The sequence below is a fragment of the Aulostomus chinensis genome, chromosome 8, assembly GCF_037954235.1.
Source record: "Aulostomus chinensis isolate RoL2024-O1b breed Wild chromosome 8, RoL_Achi_v1.0, whole genome shotgun sequence".
Taxonomy (NCBI): Eukaryota; Metazoa; Chordata; class Actinopteri; order Syngnathiformes; family Aulostomidae; genus Aulostomus; species Aulostomus chinensis.
In genome coordinates this window covers 3,470,249-3,487,500 of record NC_141327.1, presented here as the reverse complement: position 1 = coordinate 3,487,500, position 17,252 = coordinate 3,470,249, and the positions used below count along the sequence as shown (strand labels likewise).

At 47.1% G+C, this 17,252-nt stretch overlaps 1 protein-coding gene across 1 annotated transcript in view; it reads left to right on the top strand.

Moving 5' to 3' along the window:
* The window catches only part of ppp1r12c (protein phosphatase 1, regulatory subunit 12C), an 18,158-nt gene extending 1,007 nt beyond the window's left edge, over positions 1-17,151 (top strand). Inside the window, exons 2-20 of the mRNA XM_086210481.1 lie at positions 1,746-1,920; positions 2,025-2,155; positions 2,412-2,530; positions 2,662-2,821; positions 2,900-3,044; positions 3,217-3,291; positions 3,363-3,442; positions 4,688-4,800; positions 4,922-4,989; positions 5,263-5,393; positions 5,505-5,592; positions 6,604-6,721; positions 7,503-7,618; positions 12,960-13,012; positions 13,845-13,884; positions 14,338-14,442; positions 14,717-14,767; positions 15,571-15,621; positions 16,035-17,151. Coding sequence (XP_086066607.1) covers positions 1,746-1,920; positions 2,025-2,155; positions 2,412-2,530; positions 2,662-2,821; positions 2,900-3,044; positions 3,217-3,291; positions 3,363-3,442; positions 4,688-4,800; positions 4,922-4,989; positions 5,263-5,393; positions 5,505-5,592; positions 6,604-6,721; positions 7,503-7,618; positions 12,960-13,012; positions 13,845-13,884; positions 14,338-14,442; positions 14,717-14,767; positions 15,571-15,621; positions 16,035-16,121 — 1,906 coding nt within the window. The 3' untranslated portion in view covers positions 16,122-17,151. The remainder of the gene's footprint in view (positions 1-1,745; positions 1,921-2,024; positions 2,156-2,411; positions 2,531-2,661; positions 2,822-2,899; positions 3,045-3,216; positions 3,292-3,362; positions 3,443-4,687; positions 4,801-4,921; positions 4,990-5,262; positions 5,394-5,504; positions 5,593-6,603; positions 6,722-7,502; positions 7,619-12,959; positions 13,013-13,844; positions 13,885-14,337; positions 14,443-14,716; positions 14,768-15,570; positions 15,622-16,034) is intronic.
* The last annotated feature ends 101 nt before the right edge of the window (positions 17,152-17,252 follow it).

Here is a 17,252-nt window from a genome sequence, read left to right as displayed (position 1 = left end):
GAGGATTTCTGGATTATAACAGGCTTTACTGGGATGGAAACCTCAAACTGTCTAAAATAGGAGCATGTGTAATATTCTACTGAGGGGGTGATGCACCCCCACCCCCCACCTTACACAAGTAAACCTACTCAGTATAGTAATTGCCGAACCAATACTGCAGTAAACGCTGTATCATTGCAACCCTTAACTGCTCCTTTTCCCATGAAAAGACCAAAACCAGAGCTGAGTCGGCCCTGCCAGCATGATCCAGTCACTCCTTCTGCCCTCTGTGCCTTTGTTGACCAGTCATTCTAATTTTGGAAGTGTCCATTTCTCTACCCTAACTTGCGAAGTAAAACAAGCATAAGAAAATACAGAAGCAAACATTTCAGCTCTACTGTTATCAAAATAAGTGTTTAATAGAATTAAGTAGATGGTAAAAACATATAATATGTTTAACCAAAAAATAAAAAGGCAATGCAGACCGTGCAGAATTATAATAAGCACGTTTCATTGTATCGTTGCACAAGTTGATGTGGCGGCTTCATCAATTTTGCCGTACAGTGACAGATAAGCACAGTGTGGTAAACTTCGAAGTCACCGTCACGGGAAGCTCTCCAACAAACACAAGCTTTTGATCGTGTCGGCGCAGTGCAGCGGTGGGACAGTCGTCGAATGTGATTGTTTCACTGAATCAGATGGTGGGGATCAAATCACCAGATGAGAAGGAATGCGTTTTGAATTAAATTTTTGAAGGTGTGACAGAGTGCATTTTTAATGCTCCATGATGAGAATAAACAGATGAATTTGGCAGGTATCACCCATAAAACTCCATACGCCTCCCTGTCAGGGGTCGGTTCTGAGCACATGTTCAATTAATAGAAATAATTGTTAACAAAAACGCACATGCCATGGTTGTGTCCATAAATTGACCATTTAACGCCAGTGTCTTTACCCACGGATGCGCGCAATTTCCAGCATCTTGCTTGTTGTAGGGAACTTGGAGTTCCTGTGAGGGGTGCATTGACAGGTGCGGTGGAACACCGGTCATTGACTCTGACGGTGGAAATCAGCCTCAATGGAAGTTCCCCTGGTTTGACTTTCAGCAGCAGCGGATTAGCGGGCTCAGGTGGGAATCTCTGCAGGCGAGCCCGCGGCGTTCATGGGCTTCATTCAGGTTTCTTCTGAGGAATAATGCAATTTTGGGTTGTGTTTATGCTTTTCTTATTATGAAAGATGCAGCTGGAAAGAGGCAGACAGCAGCGCTGAGTACAAACGCACGCACGCGCAATAAGATTTCTGTTAAAAACAAGCATCATCTTAACAACAGGGCTTTAAACATCGAATTATTTAATTTTTTGGGCTTAAAGGCGTAATCCATCAGGAGAGAATCGCATCTGGAAAGTTGACACGCCGTTAGCCTTTAGCGAGCATTGAGCTTTACTCTGGTTTTAAAATATCAGTTGGCCACATTGCAGTTTTGTTTAATTTCAATGAATTGTGTCGCCTCACATGTAAGCGCAGGGACAACGGTGTATGATTTTGACCCATTTGTGAAGGTTGGCAGGGTAGAGACGCGCGGCAGGATCGAGATGCTGGGGTGCGATAAGAAGACTCGACCTTGTTCCTCATTCAATTTTTATCTCTGTTTGTTTCTGCTTCCTACATAAACACGAACATGAAAAGGCGTGTGTGTGCTGATCAAGCAGCTCCGACAGATAGCCAGCGACGTCATCGCATGTGCTCTCCTGTGCTCTCCTGTTTAGCAAAAGGGTGAGGTTTGACAGAGCTGCAGAGTTCCTGGCGGCCTGCGCTAGTGGGGACACGGAGGAGGCCCAAGTGATGCTGCAGGACGCCAAAGAGACCAAAAGCAGCAACGAGGAGGATGTGCAAGAAATAATCAATTGTTCCAATGCAGACGGGATAACAGCTCTGCACCAGGTGAGGCTGCTTCTCCGCGGGGGGTTAAGGACTGATGAGTGGGGACCGTATATTATTTACAGTTGTATTATTTTTGCTGGGTGTGTGTTTTCCTCTCGACAAAGGCCTGCATCGATGGCAGCATGGAGATGGTATCCTTTCTTTTGGAGCACGGTGCCAACGTGAACCAGGTGGACAGCGAGGGTTGGACGCCGCTGCACGTTGCTGCCTCCTGCAGCTACCCTGACATCGCGGAGTAGGTCGTCTTTGTCTCTCCAGTAATATGTGCTGCTGGGTGGGTGACGGAATGCAGCGTGGGTGCAGAGCATTTCTGCATTCCACAATACCAACATTGTTGATGTGTTTGACCGGACAAGCTAGTGATAGCACGAGGGGGTCGACTGCACCTTTCTGGTTCCTACAGTTCCTTCCTCTTCGTTGTCAAAACAGATGTGATGTGATGGGACATTTGTAAATGTGTCTGTAGTTAATGGATTGTTTGCGTCCGTCAGTTTCCTTTTGCAGCGAGGTGCGTCTCTCTCTGCGGTGAACTGCGATGGTGACGTTCCTCTGGACATTGCTCTTGACGAGACCACAGAGTCTCTTCTTCAGGAGTACACGCAGAGACAGGGTGAGCACTGTTCCTAGACCACACTGCCTCTTTGTGAAGGGATGTGTTGAATCTATCGAGGCTCATGTTTGGATGATACGTTGTGGACGTCTTGGAATGTCAGGGGAGATTAATTCTCTGCTCGTGTTCAGGTGTGGACTTGGAAGCCGTTAAGCGGTTAGAGGAGGAGCAGATCACCTCGGATGCCCGGACGTGGCTGACTGAGGGACCACCTGATGACGTGCGGCACCCCAGGACGGGAGCCAGTCCGCTGCACGTGGCTGCTGCTAAAGGCTACGTGGAGGCTCTCAAGTGAGCATCGCCTGATCTTTTCTCCTCACTTGTCGTTGTCCCGCATACCTTCTGAGGCTATGGCTTTGTGTGGTCCAGGCTCCTGTGTCAGTGTGGCCTGGATGTGTCTGCTATGGACTTTGACGGCTGGACGCCCCTCCACGCTGCAGCACACTGGGGGCAGGGGGAGGCCTGTCACATTCTGGCTGAACAGATGTGCAATATGGAGGCGCGCAGCAACGCGGTGAGGCCTGAAACCACGAGAACTGGTCTTTTCACTTCTTCATCGTTTCTGTGTTGATGCCATTGTCTCGTTTACAGATGAATATTTTCATGAAAGCGTGACAGCATTTGTCATTTTGTTGTCACGTTTCAGCTTTGTTTAATCATCTTTCATTCTGAAATGGACTCTGCAGGGTCAAACGCCGTTTGATGTGGCTGATGAAAGCGTCGAAGAGCTCCTGGAGGAGTTATTGCAGAAACAAGCCAATGTGAGAGAGTCGATCCTTCCTCATTGATTGGATGTGGTTAGGCAGATCTTGACGGCTGTTTGTCTCCGCAGTGGCGTAACGAGCAGTCCATACAAGACAGGCAGAACCAGCAAGGCTCCACCACTGCAAACACGCAAAACAAAAAGCGGAGGTTAGTGTTCATCCGTAGTTTATTCAGGTTTTACGCCTTAACAACGACAACAACGCAGAAGTATGTTTATATTATCAATCCATGACAATCACTATATGTGATATATGTATAAACGATTTCTTGTTTTGGACTGGCGACCCGTCCGGGGTGAATCTCGCCTGAAGGCTGCTGGGATAGGCTCCTCCCCTCCGCGACCCTTAACAGGATAAGCGGTAGAAAATGGATGGATGTCTTGTTTTGGTTTCGTTGTCCCTCTATAAATAGCTTCTTACTTGAGGAAAACTGGAGGTCAGATCTTGTATGTGATGTGTTTTTGCATCGGTGTGAGTGCAGGTGTGGAAAGGCCTTATCCTTCCTTGTTGTGCACAAGTGTGCAGGGTTTTTATGTTTTCAATGGTCGCCTCCTCTAAAACACAATATCTCAGGGACACATTTGGGGAATTACGACAACTTTGGTACAAATATTGACTCGGACTCAAGGATGAAGTCGTTAGTTCTTGGTCATGGTCTTTTTTTTTTTTTTTTTACTATAACTAAAGATTTCACAGTCTAATTTTGACAGCGTTTCACAAAAATGTCTAAAAAGACTTGTCCCATCTAAAGCTCAGCCTTTTATTTATTTTGCGAGAATATGGTTATATACCGATTTATAGTAACGTGTCAGGAAGATACGGAATGAATGCCACCGCCCGAACCTGAGAGAGGAGTGGCTGACGCTTCTTCAAGAATATCAAAGTCTATCGTGGAGGCGGTTTACACGCTGCATAAAAATGTGACCAGATTGTATGAACCTGAATATATTCACCGCTGGTATCCAGGCGCCCCGATCACAAACATACACAACACCTCTCCAGTGATGAGGATCTTTATGGATGAAGATGAGCTGTGACACCTACACATTTTAACTTGTGAAAGCTTTGCTAACGGGCTCTTAGCGTATCATACAGAAGTGAGGTTGTAGTCTGTACGTATGTGCATTCATTGTACCTTACGTGTTATTTTGTTGTAGTTCATTTTTGGTGTAAACACAACTAAATTGTCATTAACCTGACCTTTGTGCTGGTGCAGACTTTTTTCGTCATACGAAGACGCACATCATCAGCATTAAGTGTAACGGTGGCGGTCTCCACCATCGTGTTTATGTGACATCTACATGTGAACCAAGGAGTCGGATTGAAACACTTGACGTGACCCACCATTAAATCTGTAAAAGGCCAACGACTGTTCCTGTTTAATGTCTTCCAGGAGCTCCGTGTGCAGGATGAGTAGCAAAGACAAGATGAACGTGCAGGACCAGTCCAAAGAGAGGGGCGTTTCAGGAGGCCTGGAGCTGAGCGAGGAGAAAGACAGCAGCCCCGGTAAACCACATGCTGGGCTGACAGACGCACCACCACTAGCTTATTTTCTCCAGACGGGTGATGTGTAAGATGATGCTGGTTTCCAACGCTGACGGTTCTTTCTTTCTTTTTTTTTCCACAGAAAGCTCCACCGTGTCCAGTCCAGACACTGAGAGTGTGACCACATCCACGGTCAGCCCTGCTGACAAGGTAAAACTCCCCGAGCTCAGCCCAGCACGCCGCTCTCTAGCTGCTCTTGACTACAACCAAGCTGAAGCAGTGACAGCAAATTCTTCTTCTTCTTTCTTTATTTCTTGGATGGAACCAGAGTTGTTAGGATTTGTTAAGATTCTCGTCTTCATGTCAGAAATGTGTAACACATTAGATGAAGGCCTGCGTTTGCAGTTATGTTTCAGAGGACGATAAATTCTCAACAGTTGAATGTCGTTAAGCTTCTGGCCTACTTGTTCTCCCTCGGTCTAGACTCCAGAGGAGAGAGATGAGGAGGAGAAGGAGCAGGATAAAGCAACGCCCACAGCTAGAGTCCAGCCCACCCCTCAGACGCGGGACGCTACGTCTGAGAGTCCCAACACTCCTAGCTCTGACCGCCGCAAGTAAGCACAAACTGTCTGCTGTCTAGAACAAAATAGCAATGAACTATAGTGCCCCGGCTTTATTTCCACTCAGGGGTGTGAATTATGTTTTGTGGATGTGTGTCTGTCCAGGTTCCAGGCTCCTGTCAGAGATGAGGAGTCCGAGTCTCAGAGGAAAGCTCGTTCTCGGCTGTTGCGGCAGTCTCGCCGCTCCACGCAGGTGCGGATCACGCCGTGTTCACCCTCCCAGAGGAAGCATTTGGCTGTGGTGTTGTCTGACTAACCCGCAGTGTGGTGCCACGAGCCTGTTATCATCACAGCGTATTTTCCTGAGACAAATACTGCTTTTGTTACGTTATTGTAGCTGTGTGTGTATACAGATTTGCTAGTATAGACGAGCAGTCTACATATATGGGTTGGGCCATGCATGTGTGGCTAGAGTGTAGCTCGCCACAAACGTCTGTGTCTTCTTATAAATATGTTATTCTCTCTATAATTCTTGAAATTAACACTGGCTCTCGGAAATATTCATTCAGGGTTAATAAATATTCCCAGCTACAGGGCAAAAGAGCATTTTGCTCAGAATGCAGGAAGACATTGAAAATTTATTAAAATAAAATGTGCACTAGAAACTTAGACTACCTGTAGAAAATTTGTCCTTGCCTGTGGCTAGTACTTATAGCCAGGATCTAGCGGCTTGTATTTATAGCCAGGAGCTAGCGGCTAGTGCTTATAGCCAGGAGCTAGCGGCTAGTGCTTATAGCCAGGAGCTAGCGGCTAGTGCTTATAGCCAGGATCTAGCGGCTAGTGCTTATAGCCAGGAGCTAGCGGCTAGTGCTTATAGCCAGGAGCTAGTGCTTATAGCCAGGAGCTAGTGCTTATAGCCAGGAGCTAGTGCTTATAGCCAGGAGCTAGCGTCCAGCTGAACTGGACTGAATGTCCCTGTCAGTTTCAGAGACCTGGAATCGTTCAATCATCGCTGAGTCATTCGACCCCTGCACATCCTCTTTTGTATCTGATAATATTTTGTTGTCACAGTCACATGAACCAGTGTGATAGCACTCGTGCTGCACTCACTGATGCATCACTGTTAGAACACGTCTCACCTCCTACTGGCTCACTGTCACTCTGCTTGTGTAGCATTTTCATTAATGCGTGTCCGTTCTTCAGGAACAGTTGTGAATGCAACAGAAGGCTACTGAGTGTTTTTGGTTGTGCTCTGTGCTGGCAGGGTGTGACGCTAACAGACCTGAAGGAGGCAGAGAAGACTGTGGCCAAAGCTGCGGATCCCCTGGCTCGCAACATTCAGCCGGTCAGCCCCATCATCACCCTCACACCTGCTGAAAGGGGTGAGCCAAATCTTTGTGGGGTCCCAGATTCACTCTGTGCGGATGCCGTTGCCTCAGGACGCTTCCAGTCAGATACCAGCATGTTTAATAGACGGTGAAAGAGTCAGCACCTTACCCTCAAACATCAGTATCGTTCTGGTTCTCCGTGTCAGTGGAGCTCGTTCCCTGTCTCCTCTGTTGACTTTAACAGGAGACTAAACTAACACCATGGCACCAAGCAGGTTTTGGGTGGAGCCTCTTAGGATCGCGTTGGAAGGAAATTAATTTTTCAGCGTTGGTGCAATGTGTGCAGCACTGTTGTTTTTCACGCTCACTGCTTATATCACTGGCAGGTTGAGGGCACGTCTGACCGCCGCCCCTCATCTCTGACAGGAAATTGAACATGTGACATGTCAGAAAGATTCCGTGTTGACTTAAATCAGCTGTGTTACCTCAGCAAACACATGAGGGCAGAATGCTTCATCCACATGAAGCGTCTTCGAGCTGATGTCTTGTTTACACGGCTATGTCAGCTGAGCTCCCTGATCAAGTCTCGACCTGCATGGACGTGAGGCTAAAACTTTATCACGCCTTGTAGCGTTTATGACATTCTTCCTGGGATTAGTCCTGATCACTGCTCTCTTCAACGTGTAGCTCTTATTCACGCTATCATATCTTTTCTTAGGCTCTCCACAGTGCTGCATAGATAGATTAGATACTGTGCTGCAAAGCTTACACACACACACACAAACACACACACAGACCTAAGTGGTGTTTTTCTGCCGACCCCAATGTGTTTCAGATACCGACCCGGTGAAGCAGCTGGAGCCGGAGGGAGAGAAGCGTCTGGGAGTGAAGGACAGGAGGAGAGCGAGGAAGGAGAGACGCTCCACGGGCATCGTTCAGCCGGGGGCAGAGGTAGGTCACCGGTCACGGGTGAACCTGGTCAGGGAGGAGGTTTACTTTTCATTTTTTTCTTTACAGAAATATGCAAATAGGGGAAAGAATAGTGAAAGTTTCCCACAGTTGGGTTCACACTTGAACATGGTCCGGGATCACGAGGGGACAGGAACACTCACACCACTGATGGAATGTAGCCACACGGGGCCCAGGCCACCTCTGACTGTCTCCCACCTATAATCCAGAGACGTGCTCCCACCTTGACCCGGTGACATGCAGTCCCACAGTGTCGCGTGACGGTGATCAGCTGAGTGTTTTGTGGTGATAAAGGGATTGATTTAGGCAATTTCACACGTGTGAAATTTAGTTAACATATTTTAAAACGAAGATGAGTCAGGAAGTACAGTTTGAATGGTTATTTTGTTAATTTATTTTATTGTTCACCTGTTCACGTCAGCAGCACACCTCCTGAACAAAGCAGCTCTTGTAGAACAAAAAACTTGACTCTGGTTATATAATCCATGCCTCTGGCAGCTGATCTCCCTTCCTCGATTGCAAAATCACGCGCTTGTTTTCTTCGACTAATGTCTCTCCAGAGTGGATGTGACGTTGTGGTAACTTACTTTTTGTCCTGCAGCCACCACAGAGCAGCACTGCTCAGTCGTAACGGCGTGCTGTCACTTGTTCTTAGAATCCATCCAGAGGCTTGGCAAACCAAGGAAACACACTTTTGAGAAATTATTAAAGTGATAACTGTATCTCTTGTCTATCGTCGTCTCTGCTTGTGTGTTGCGTTGTAATTTGTCCCCCCAACGAGTAAGATTCCTCCCCCACCTGCAGAGGACAAAGCCTCACAAGTCAGAGGATTAAAACATTTAGTTGAATTATTAAAATCTTTATTTTATTGATTGATTGATTGATTGATTGATTGATTGATTTTATCAATCACCTGAGATCTGACCTGCATGTTTTTTTTTCCCCCCACCTTGGACCAAACCTAGAAGGAAAGGAGGATTGTGGGTACAAATCCTGGTGCAGGACTCTGAATTACAGTTGTCCCCCTGTGGTCGGGCCACTCAGGACGCAGGACAGAAATCAGCTTGCTTGACTCAGGTGGCTTTGCCTCGCCAGTTTAACGTGAGGAGGCGTTTTGTCAGGTTTCAGTTTGTGCGTCCTTAGTGGAGATCAGGGCAACAGTAGAGAAAAGAGCGTAGCTGCTGCTAGAGAGACGGTACGTCAGACCTGGAGCAAAAAGATCGAATGCCTCAGGTCACATGATGCTTGGTAGACTACAACACCAACCTGTCAATCATATCCCTCATATTCTTCATCGGCCAACGTAGTAAAGTCCTGTTTTGTGTCACACGTGTGTTAACATGGAGTTTCAGTACATCGTTGTGATAATTGGGTTTTATACGAAGCGACTGCAGCTGCGTCTCATGTTGTTACCATGGAAGCTGCAGCAGGAGATGCTGGCAGAAGGCAAGGCAATTCTATTTGTAGCCCGTTTTCACCAACAGTTTGTCTCAAAGGGCTTCACATGGCATCATAACAACATCCTCTGCCCTCAGAGCCTCACATCGACTGAGGAGAAACTCCATAGAAAACCTTTAACAGGGAAAAATCTGAGAAACCTCAGGGTGAGGAGGGGAGGAGGATCCCTCACCAGGAGGGATAGACGTGCAGGAGATGTTGGTACAGACAAGAAAACAGTTTACAATGCAGAATGTGAGAAACATGGAAATGTTAATAACAGCTGAAGAAGGAAGCTTCTGGTAGGGGAGGCAGGGAGAGCAAGCCAGCTTGATGGGGGACTGGATGGTAGACTGGTTCATGGAAGGGGAGGCAGGGAGAGCAAGCCAGCTTGATGGGGGACTGGATGGTAGACTGGTTCATGGGAGGGGAGGCAGGGAGAGCAAGCCAGCTTGATGGGGGACTGGATGGCAGACTGGTTCATGGAAGGGGAGCGCAGGCTGGTGTGACAGTAGGGGATAAAAAGGGAGGTGGGGGGGGGGGGGGCGATGCAGGCGGCGGTTGGAGCTCTGGTGGATCTGTGGAAACACAGAGAGACTGAGAGACACCAAGGCCAAACTACAAAGTGCAACAAGTAGTGGTAGTGACAGTTCCAAAAATGTGCTGGGAGGAGAGGAGAGGAGAGGAGAAGAGAGGAGAAGAGGGGAGGGGAGGAGGGAAGGGCTCCATGTAACCTGATGTGTCCCCCAGCAGTCTAAGCCTGTAGCAGCATAGCTATCAATGGTTCAGAGCTACCTGAACCAGTCCTGACTGAAGGCTCTGTCATAGAGGAAGGTCTTAAGCCTGGACTTAAACGTAGTTAAAGTGTCTGCCTCTCTGACCCATGGAGAGAGCTGGTTCCACAGTAGAGGAGCCCGGTAACTAAAGGCTCTACCTCCCAGTCTGTTTTTATGATACTGGGAATCACTAAAAGACCTGCATTCTGGGAGCGGAGTGCTCTGGTGGGACAGTAGGGACTAATGAGCTCTTTCAAATAGGATGGAGCTTCATCATTGAGAGCCTGATGAGTCAGCAGAAGGACTTTGAAGTCGATTCTAGATCCTACAGGAAGCCAGTGGAGAGAAGCTAAAGTGGGAGAGATGTGTTCTCTCTTCTTAACTCCCGTCAAAACCCTCGCTGCAGCGTTCTGGACCAGCTGGAGACTCTTTAAAGAGTATTTAGGACATCCTGACAAGAGACAGTTGCAGTAGTCCAGCCGTGTAGTGATAAATGCATGCACCAGTTTCTCAGCATCACTCTGGGAAAGGATATTCCTAATCTTAGCGATACTTCGAAGATGGAAGAAGGCGGTCCTGGTCACATGCTTTATGTGGGAGCTGAAGGAAAGGTCCTGGTTAAAAATGACCCCAAGGTTCCTTGCAGTTGTACTCGGAGTTAGGGTGATGCCATCTAGAGTAGAGATCCGATTCAAGAGTGTGTCCCTGTGGTGTTTAGGTCCAAAAATGATTACCTCAGTTTGATCTGAATTGAGCATTAAGAAGTTAGAAGACATCCAGGATTTAATGTCTTTCAGGCAGTCTTGCAGATGAGTAAACTGGCTTGTGTCGTCTGGCTCCATCGACCAGTAAAGTTGTGTGTCATCTGCATAACAGTGGAAGTTGATCGAGTGCTTCCGGATTATGTCACCTAATGGGAGCATGTAAAGAGTGAAGAGAATCGGTCCTAAAACTGAACCCTGTGGTCCACCATATGTAACTCTGCTATACTCTGAATAGTCATTATTAACATTAACAAACTGAAACCTGTCAGATAAGTAGGACTTAAACCATTTTAGGGCAGTTCCTTCAATCCCAGTTTCATGGTCTAGTCTCTGTAGCAGGATGCTGTGGTCGATGGTGTCAAATGCAGCACTGAGGTCCAAAAGGACAAGCACAGAGACAAGACCTCTGTCTGAAGCTATAAGAAGATCATTAGAGACTCTGACCAGCGCTGTTTCAGTGCTATGGTGTTCCCTGAATCCAGACTGGAAGGCTTCAAAGAGCTCGTTGCTGTGCAGATGTTCATGTAGCTGCTCCAGGACAACCTTCTCAAGGATCTTGGAGATGTAGGGGAGGTTGGATATTGGCCTATAGTTGGCTAACACATCTGGGTCAAGAGAAGGTTTTTTAAGTAAAGGGTTGATGACAGCCACCTTAAAGGCCTGTGGCACATAACCTGTGACTAAGGAAAGATTAATTTGATTTAATATAGAAGTGTTGACTAGAGGGAAGGCATCCTTAAGGAGGCTTGTTGGGATGGGATCCAGCAGACAAGTGGCTGACTTGGAGGAACTGACTGCAGACGTTAATTCTGACAGGTCAATGGGGGAGAAGCTGTCCAAGTGAGCACCAAGTCTGGGAGGTGCTTCTATGGGGACTGTAGTCTGTCCTCCATTACTGGCAATCTTCGTTCTAATATTCACAATCTTTTCAGTAAAGAAAGAAAGGAAGTCGTTACTGCTGAGAGTTGGGGGGATGCATGGCTCAACAGCACTATGGTTCTTGGTGAGCCTGCCCACGGTGCTGAAGAGGAACCTGGGGTTGTTCTTATTCTTTTCTATCAGGGACGAGTAGTAAGCGCTTCTGGCATTACGGAGTTCTTTTTTATATATTAATAAACTCTCCTTCCAGGCTTGGCGGACTTCCTCGTGCTGGCTGGAATGTGTCTTCCTTTCCAGTTGTCTGGTTTTCTGTTTGTCCCAAGGAGTGCTGCTGCAGTGCTGTCCACAAGATAGTCCACCTGGGTGGGGGTGAAATCAGCATAACTGCCCAATATATTATTACAAGATGTGGCAGCAAGCTCTGCTGGAATAAGCTCCTTAAATCTAGAAACAGCAGTGTCAGATAGACATCTACTGAAGCGGGACTTTTTCCCAGGTAGGATATAATTTGTTAAAGTAAATTCAAATGTAATTAAGGAGTGATCAGACAAGACGGGGTTCTGAGGAAGAACTATGATGAGGTCAGCTTCTATTCCATAAGTGAGTACTAAATCAAGGATGTGATTAAAAGTGTGAGTGGGTTTGTTTACCCTCTGACAGAAGCCAACAGAATCAAGAAGCGACTTAAACACAGTGGCCAGAGAATCATCATTGACGTCCACATGGATGTTAAAGTCAGCCACTATAATGACTTTGTCTGAGTTCAATGCCAAGTTAGACAGAAAGTCAGGGAATTCTTCTAAGAACTCAGAATAAGGTGCAGGAGGACGGTGCACCACAGCAAGTAAGAGTGGTTTCTCTGCTTTCCAGTCTGGGTGGGAGAAGCTGACAGTAAGGCTCTCAAATGAGTTAAATGAACTGTTAGGTCGAGGGTTAAGCACCAAATTTGACTGATAGATTGCAGCTACTCCTCCTCCTCTGCCAGTGGTGCGAGGTACATGGTAGTTAATGTAGCCAGGAGGGCAAGATTAATTTAAACTAACACACTCAACTGGCTGCTCCCAGGTTTCAGTGAGTGCTAATAAACCAATCTGATAATTAGTAATTAAATCGTTCACTAGGAGAGACTTGGATGGGAGAGATCGAATATTAAGCAAACCACATTTAATAGTTTTATTGGGTTGATTTGCTGGAGCAGTGGTTTTAATTTGAACTAAGTTGCTATAAATTACTCCTCCAGATTTGGGTGCAGGCTTATAAAGCCTCAGGGCAGACACAGTTTCTATAGGCTGGGTGGGTGACAACACCAAGGAACCAGCAGAGGGGCGTGTTAAACTGCAGCTCTGCCTGCTGGTCTGAACTCTGGGTGCTTGTCAGGGATTAGTATGGCTATTTAGCCCCGCCCCCCCTGTTCTGTGTCACTGATCATCTGAACCCTCTTCTTCTTTTTTTCTTTTTTTTTTCCAGAATGAAGATGAGGATGCTCAGTTGGATGACGCAAACAGCGACGGCATTTCCAAGTGAGTGTTGGCTTTGCGTTTCGTGTGCTTGGCTTCAGGAACGTTGAGTAGTTTCATGTATTCTGAAGACGGGCGTTGCTGCTAGCAGCCTCTGCTATCCATTACTGGGCTGCAGCCACGTAGAAACGTGGAGGGAGCAGGGAAATGGAGGAGGCTAGGAGTCACTATTCCATGTGAATCATGTCCGTGTTATGCCTTGATTAAAAGAAGAACAACAAAGTGACTAACAGACGCTGTTTCAGCCTTGTGTGTCGAGTGTTGGCGTCGTCAGGAGTTCTGCCTCTCTGCTGAGAATCACCTGATTGGTGTAAAAGTCACATGGTTGCCGGAGGAATCTCTCGTTGTTCCTGCAGTGAACTCTCTGTTGATCCGTGTTGATGCACGAACTACCAGCCAGGACCAGGATGTTTGTGCCGATAAAACCATGTGACTCAGTCACAGTTTTATGACCGTAGTCATTTTGCGCTCAACTCGTGGATTTCATACTTTTGGCCTTACGACGTATTCTGAAATACTCCAGGATGCGTCGCTCGCCAGCAGCAGCCACTACCACCAAGTATTGCTGGCACCCTCAAACACTTCAAAACAATGTATTTTTCAAAGTTTTTTTAAATTTATTTATTCCATTATAAATATAGATTCACACAGTTGAAGACACATTCAACACCTGGCAGCCAGTCTAGGGGTTTGAACAGGTGGCCTTCACGCCACCAGCCAATCCAACTGTTTAGCCTCTCTTGGGTCAATGAGTCAATGTGTGTGACACCACTTGGTTTCTTCGTGTTCAGACTTAGAAGTGTGTGTGTGTGTGTGTGTGTGTGTGTCTCTGCAGTGAAAGTGGACCAGGAGACTCCTCAGCTGACTACAGAACGGTAGGTCTCTGCCCCTCCACCCACACACACTCCTGAATAAGACACCTGAGGGGTGGAGGTGAATAACTGCTGCAGTTGAGACAGAAGGAGGTGGGAACCAGCTGCTCGTGTGTGGGACGTGAACGGCGTGCATTCACAACTTCTGTCATTCACACCATCAAACACTCTGTCTCTTACACATGTACAGCAAATCAGAGTCATACTAAAACACGGGGATCCAGCTAGGAGTTTGCAAAAAAAAACCCAACAACCGTTGCTAACAACCTCAGAAGATGCTGGCGTGTGGTTTGATGATGATGATGAGAGAAGAACACGTAACTACACAAAAGTAGAACAAGCAGTGTTCATGAAAGTGTAGACAGGACCAACTTGATACTGGCAAACCAAATGGAAATTACCAGCTGGACATTTGGAGAGACAAATTTAACCAAGTATGTGTGCGTGTCCCTCTAGCTGTACTTCAAGGTACTGCAGCAGAACCTGGCTCTGAAGGACAAGCTGCAGGAGATGGAGCTCCTTCTCAGCCAAAACAAAGTGGAACTGGAGAGACTGAGACAGGTGGGGACAGACGGGAGCGTGGGACACAGATGCGTGTGGGCGCATCAGTCATAACAAGCCCAGCGTGTGAACACGGACCACAGCAACATTCGTTGATAGTTTACTCAACAACTTCACGTTTCACACGCAAAGTCTCACATGACCACGTCTTTCCTGTTTGACTTGAATGTTTACAGATTAGATGGAAGGATTTAGGGGGAAACTTCGATTCAGTTCTTGTTGCGTTTGCTGCATAGAAATACTGTTTATGTACTGATTCCTCTCTATGCTGCAGAGTCAAGAGAACAGCACAGACAGACCGGCCCTGCTGGAGCTGGAGAGATTTGTAAGTCTGCATCTGTTTATGTTTCTCAGCTCACAAGCAGACCTGATATAAATCTGGAAACTGGTCCCTAAAAGTCTTAAAAGATCTAAAAACCCTTCATTTTTGGCCTGAAGGTGTCTTACGTAGCCATTTGACGGGTCTCAGAATGTATCAGATTATCAGGGTTTGTACGGTCATGAAAACCCTGAAAAGTCGTGGATTTCTGAAATGGTGATTTCACGGGCGGGAAAAGTTTTTGAAAAATAAACGAAGTCAGAAAATTTTGGAAAGGACACGGAAATTAGCTTCACTCACACACCTGCAAATGTGGTTCCATTCGGATCGACTGAGAAAAATCTCTTGGTTAATAGTTTTGGTTTTCATATCGTATCAAAGCAGGTAGACCATCAATTTTAATTAAATATGCGCCGATTAAAAATTCTTGTGCTTGAGCTACTCCTGCTCACCCGTGTTGGGTGGTGGTGACCCCTCCTCCTGGTCTGGATGATGAGCTTCACCGTCCTCCAACTGGAATCATGGGATCATGTGAGATCATGTAGCTCCGTCTGCAGCAGCAGTGTAGGCAGACCAAGGTCGCTCTCAGGTGTGTTAATGGAGCCACAAAACCAAACTAGTCACCACACTCAAAGCTGCTGCCCAGCCAGAGTTGATCGGCGCACAGCCAGCCAGTGTGTCACCAACATGGCGTCGCCCAGTATGAAGCCTCAGCGCTCGGGAGCAGTCGGATGCGTGGGTCTGGTTGTAGTCTTGTGATAACAGCAGCCCTTGAGCCGGTCTCACCTCCTTCTGTGTTTTATGTTCAGGAGAAATTGGCCCTCCAGAGGAAAGCGGTGGAACTGGAAGATGAGCTGAAGGTACCGGTGAATCACCGCCGCACTCAGTCCTTTGGTTTGAATCATGTGATGTTTCCTTTCCGATTAAAGGCTTCTGAGTGAATTAACTAGTTAGTTACCAGTGTTTCCCAAGCTGGTGTCTTCATCAGTGAGTGGATGCAGGCGTAGACAGTAGCTGACGGCCACTAGATGTCACTATACACCAACAGACAGGTTCTGTTACTGGTGAGAGAGTTCTCCTCTCTAGTGTCGTGTAGTTTCATCTGAGGGAATATTACATCTGCTGCCACATCAGTTTCCCTTCCAGTAAACAGGACCGTGACGTGCTTTTATTAGAATTGTGGGCAAAAACAGCCGTTATCGGAATTCTCTGGGTCAGGCCGTGCACACACCAGCAGCTCAAAACACGCGTGTTCCTTGTTTTTCTCTGGAAGGTTCTGGCCGACCTGAAAGCGGACAACCAGAGGCTGAAGGATGAGAACGCCGCCCTCATCCGAGTCATCAGCAAACTCTCCAGATGAGCTTCAAACACCGACCTACCTGGAGATGATAAAGTATTACAGGCTTGGTCTGCGGCGCCGGAGCAGTAACAGTGTGTAGATATCAGGGTCCTGAGCCCGCCGGAGCGCGTCTGGGCTTCTATGTTTTGGCAGATCTACTGAATGACAAGCTGAGCTGCACTGATGGGAAGATCCTGCCCACGAAATCCACTTTTATATTCTGTTTTTATTGTTCATTTTTTTAACTGGAATATTTCATGTGCTTTGCTCCTGTGATACTTGGTCAAAAATCTGTGTAAAGAGACAATGCAAAGTTCAATGTAAGGTTTCAGACGACTTCTCGTCCTCTGATGGTCGGAGAGTTTAAAAATGTCAGTCAGATGTAGAAACTATGAAATGTGCCAAAATCCTGCCCCAGTTCAAAATGTCCTGCGAGGGAAAAGTGGTCAGTGTTGTTTCTCAGGATGAGTGTGGGCTTCTCAATTTAGCTGACTGCTGTACAAGTGGACCAAATGAGTGTGTGTGCGCGCGCGAATGTGTGTGTGTGTGCGCGTGCGGCTTCTCCCTGCTCCTCTGAATGTATAGAATCGATCTATTTATATACAGGGGTGTGTGTGTCTGTCTGGACTCAGGTGTGAGGGTGTTGGTCACCCTCACACCTCCGTCTGGTATAAAAGGAGTAGTGGGTGCTACTAACGGATGTCAGGTGCAGCTTAGAGGAACTTTTATGTTACAAATGTCAGACTTTTCAACAGGCTGAGAGAGAGAGAGAGAGAGAGAGCGCTCTAGCCTTAGTGACTCCTCATCGCCATCTTGACAGGATGCCTCTGGAAGCAGCGACTCCTGAGCGTTCACCCTGTGACGGTCGTCTGTGGGCCTTCGCGGACGGGCCAGACGGGTCGACCTTTGACTGTTTACTGCAGTGTCAGCTAAATATTTGCATGTCAAATCCTATTTGATGCTGTGCCTTTCCACATCTGTGAGTAATGGTTCTATGTTGCTTTGGCAAATGCACACTGGTCAGTAAAGAATACAGTACGGGCATAAGAGACCCGGGCTCCTGTCTGTTTTGTTCTTGCGAACCGCTGGGCGTGGTCAAGTCCTAGCAGATGTAATTGAGCGGACAGAGAAACCAGCTGATGAGAGATGGCT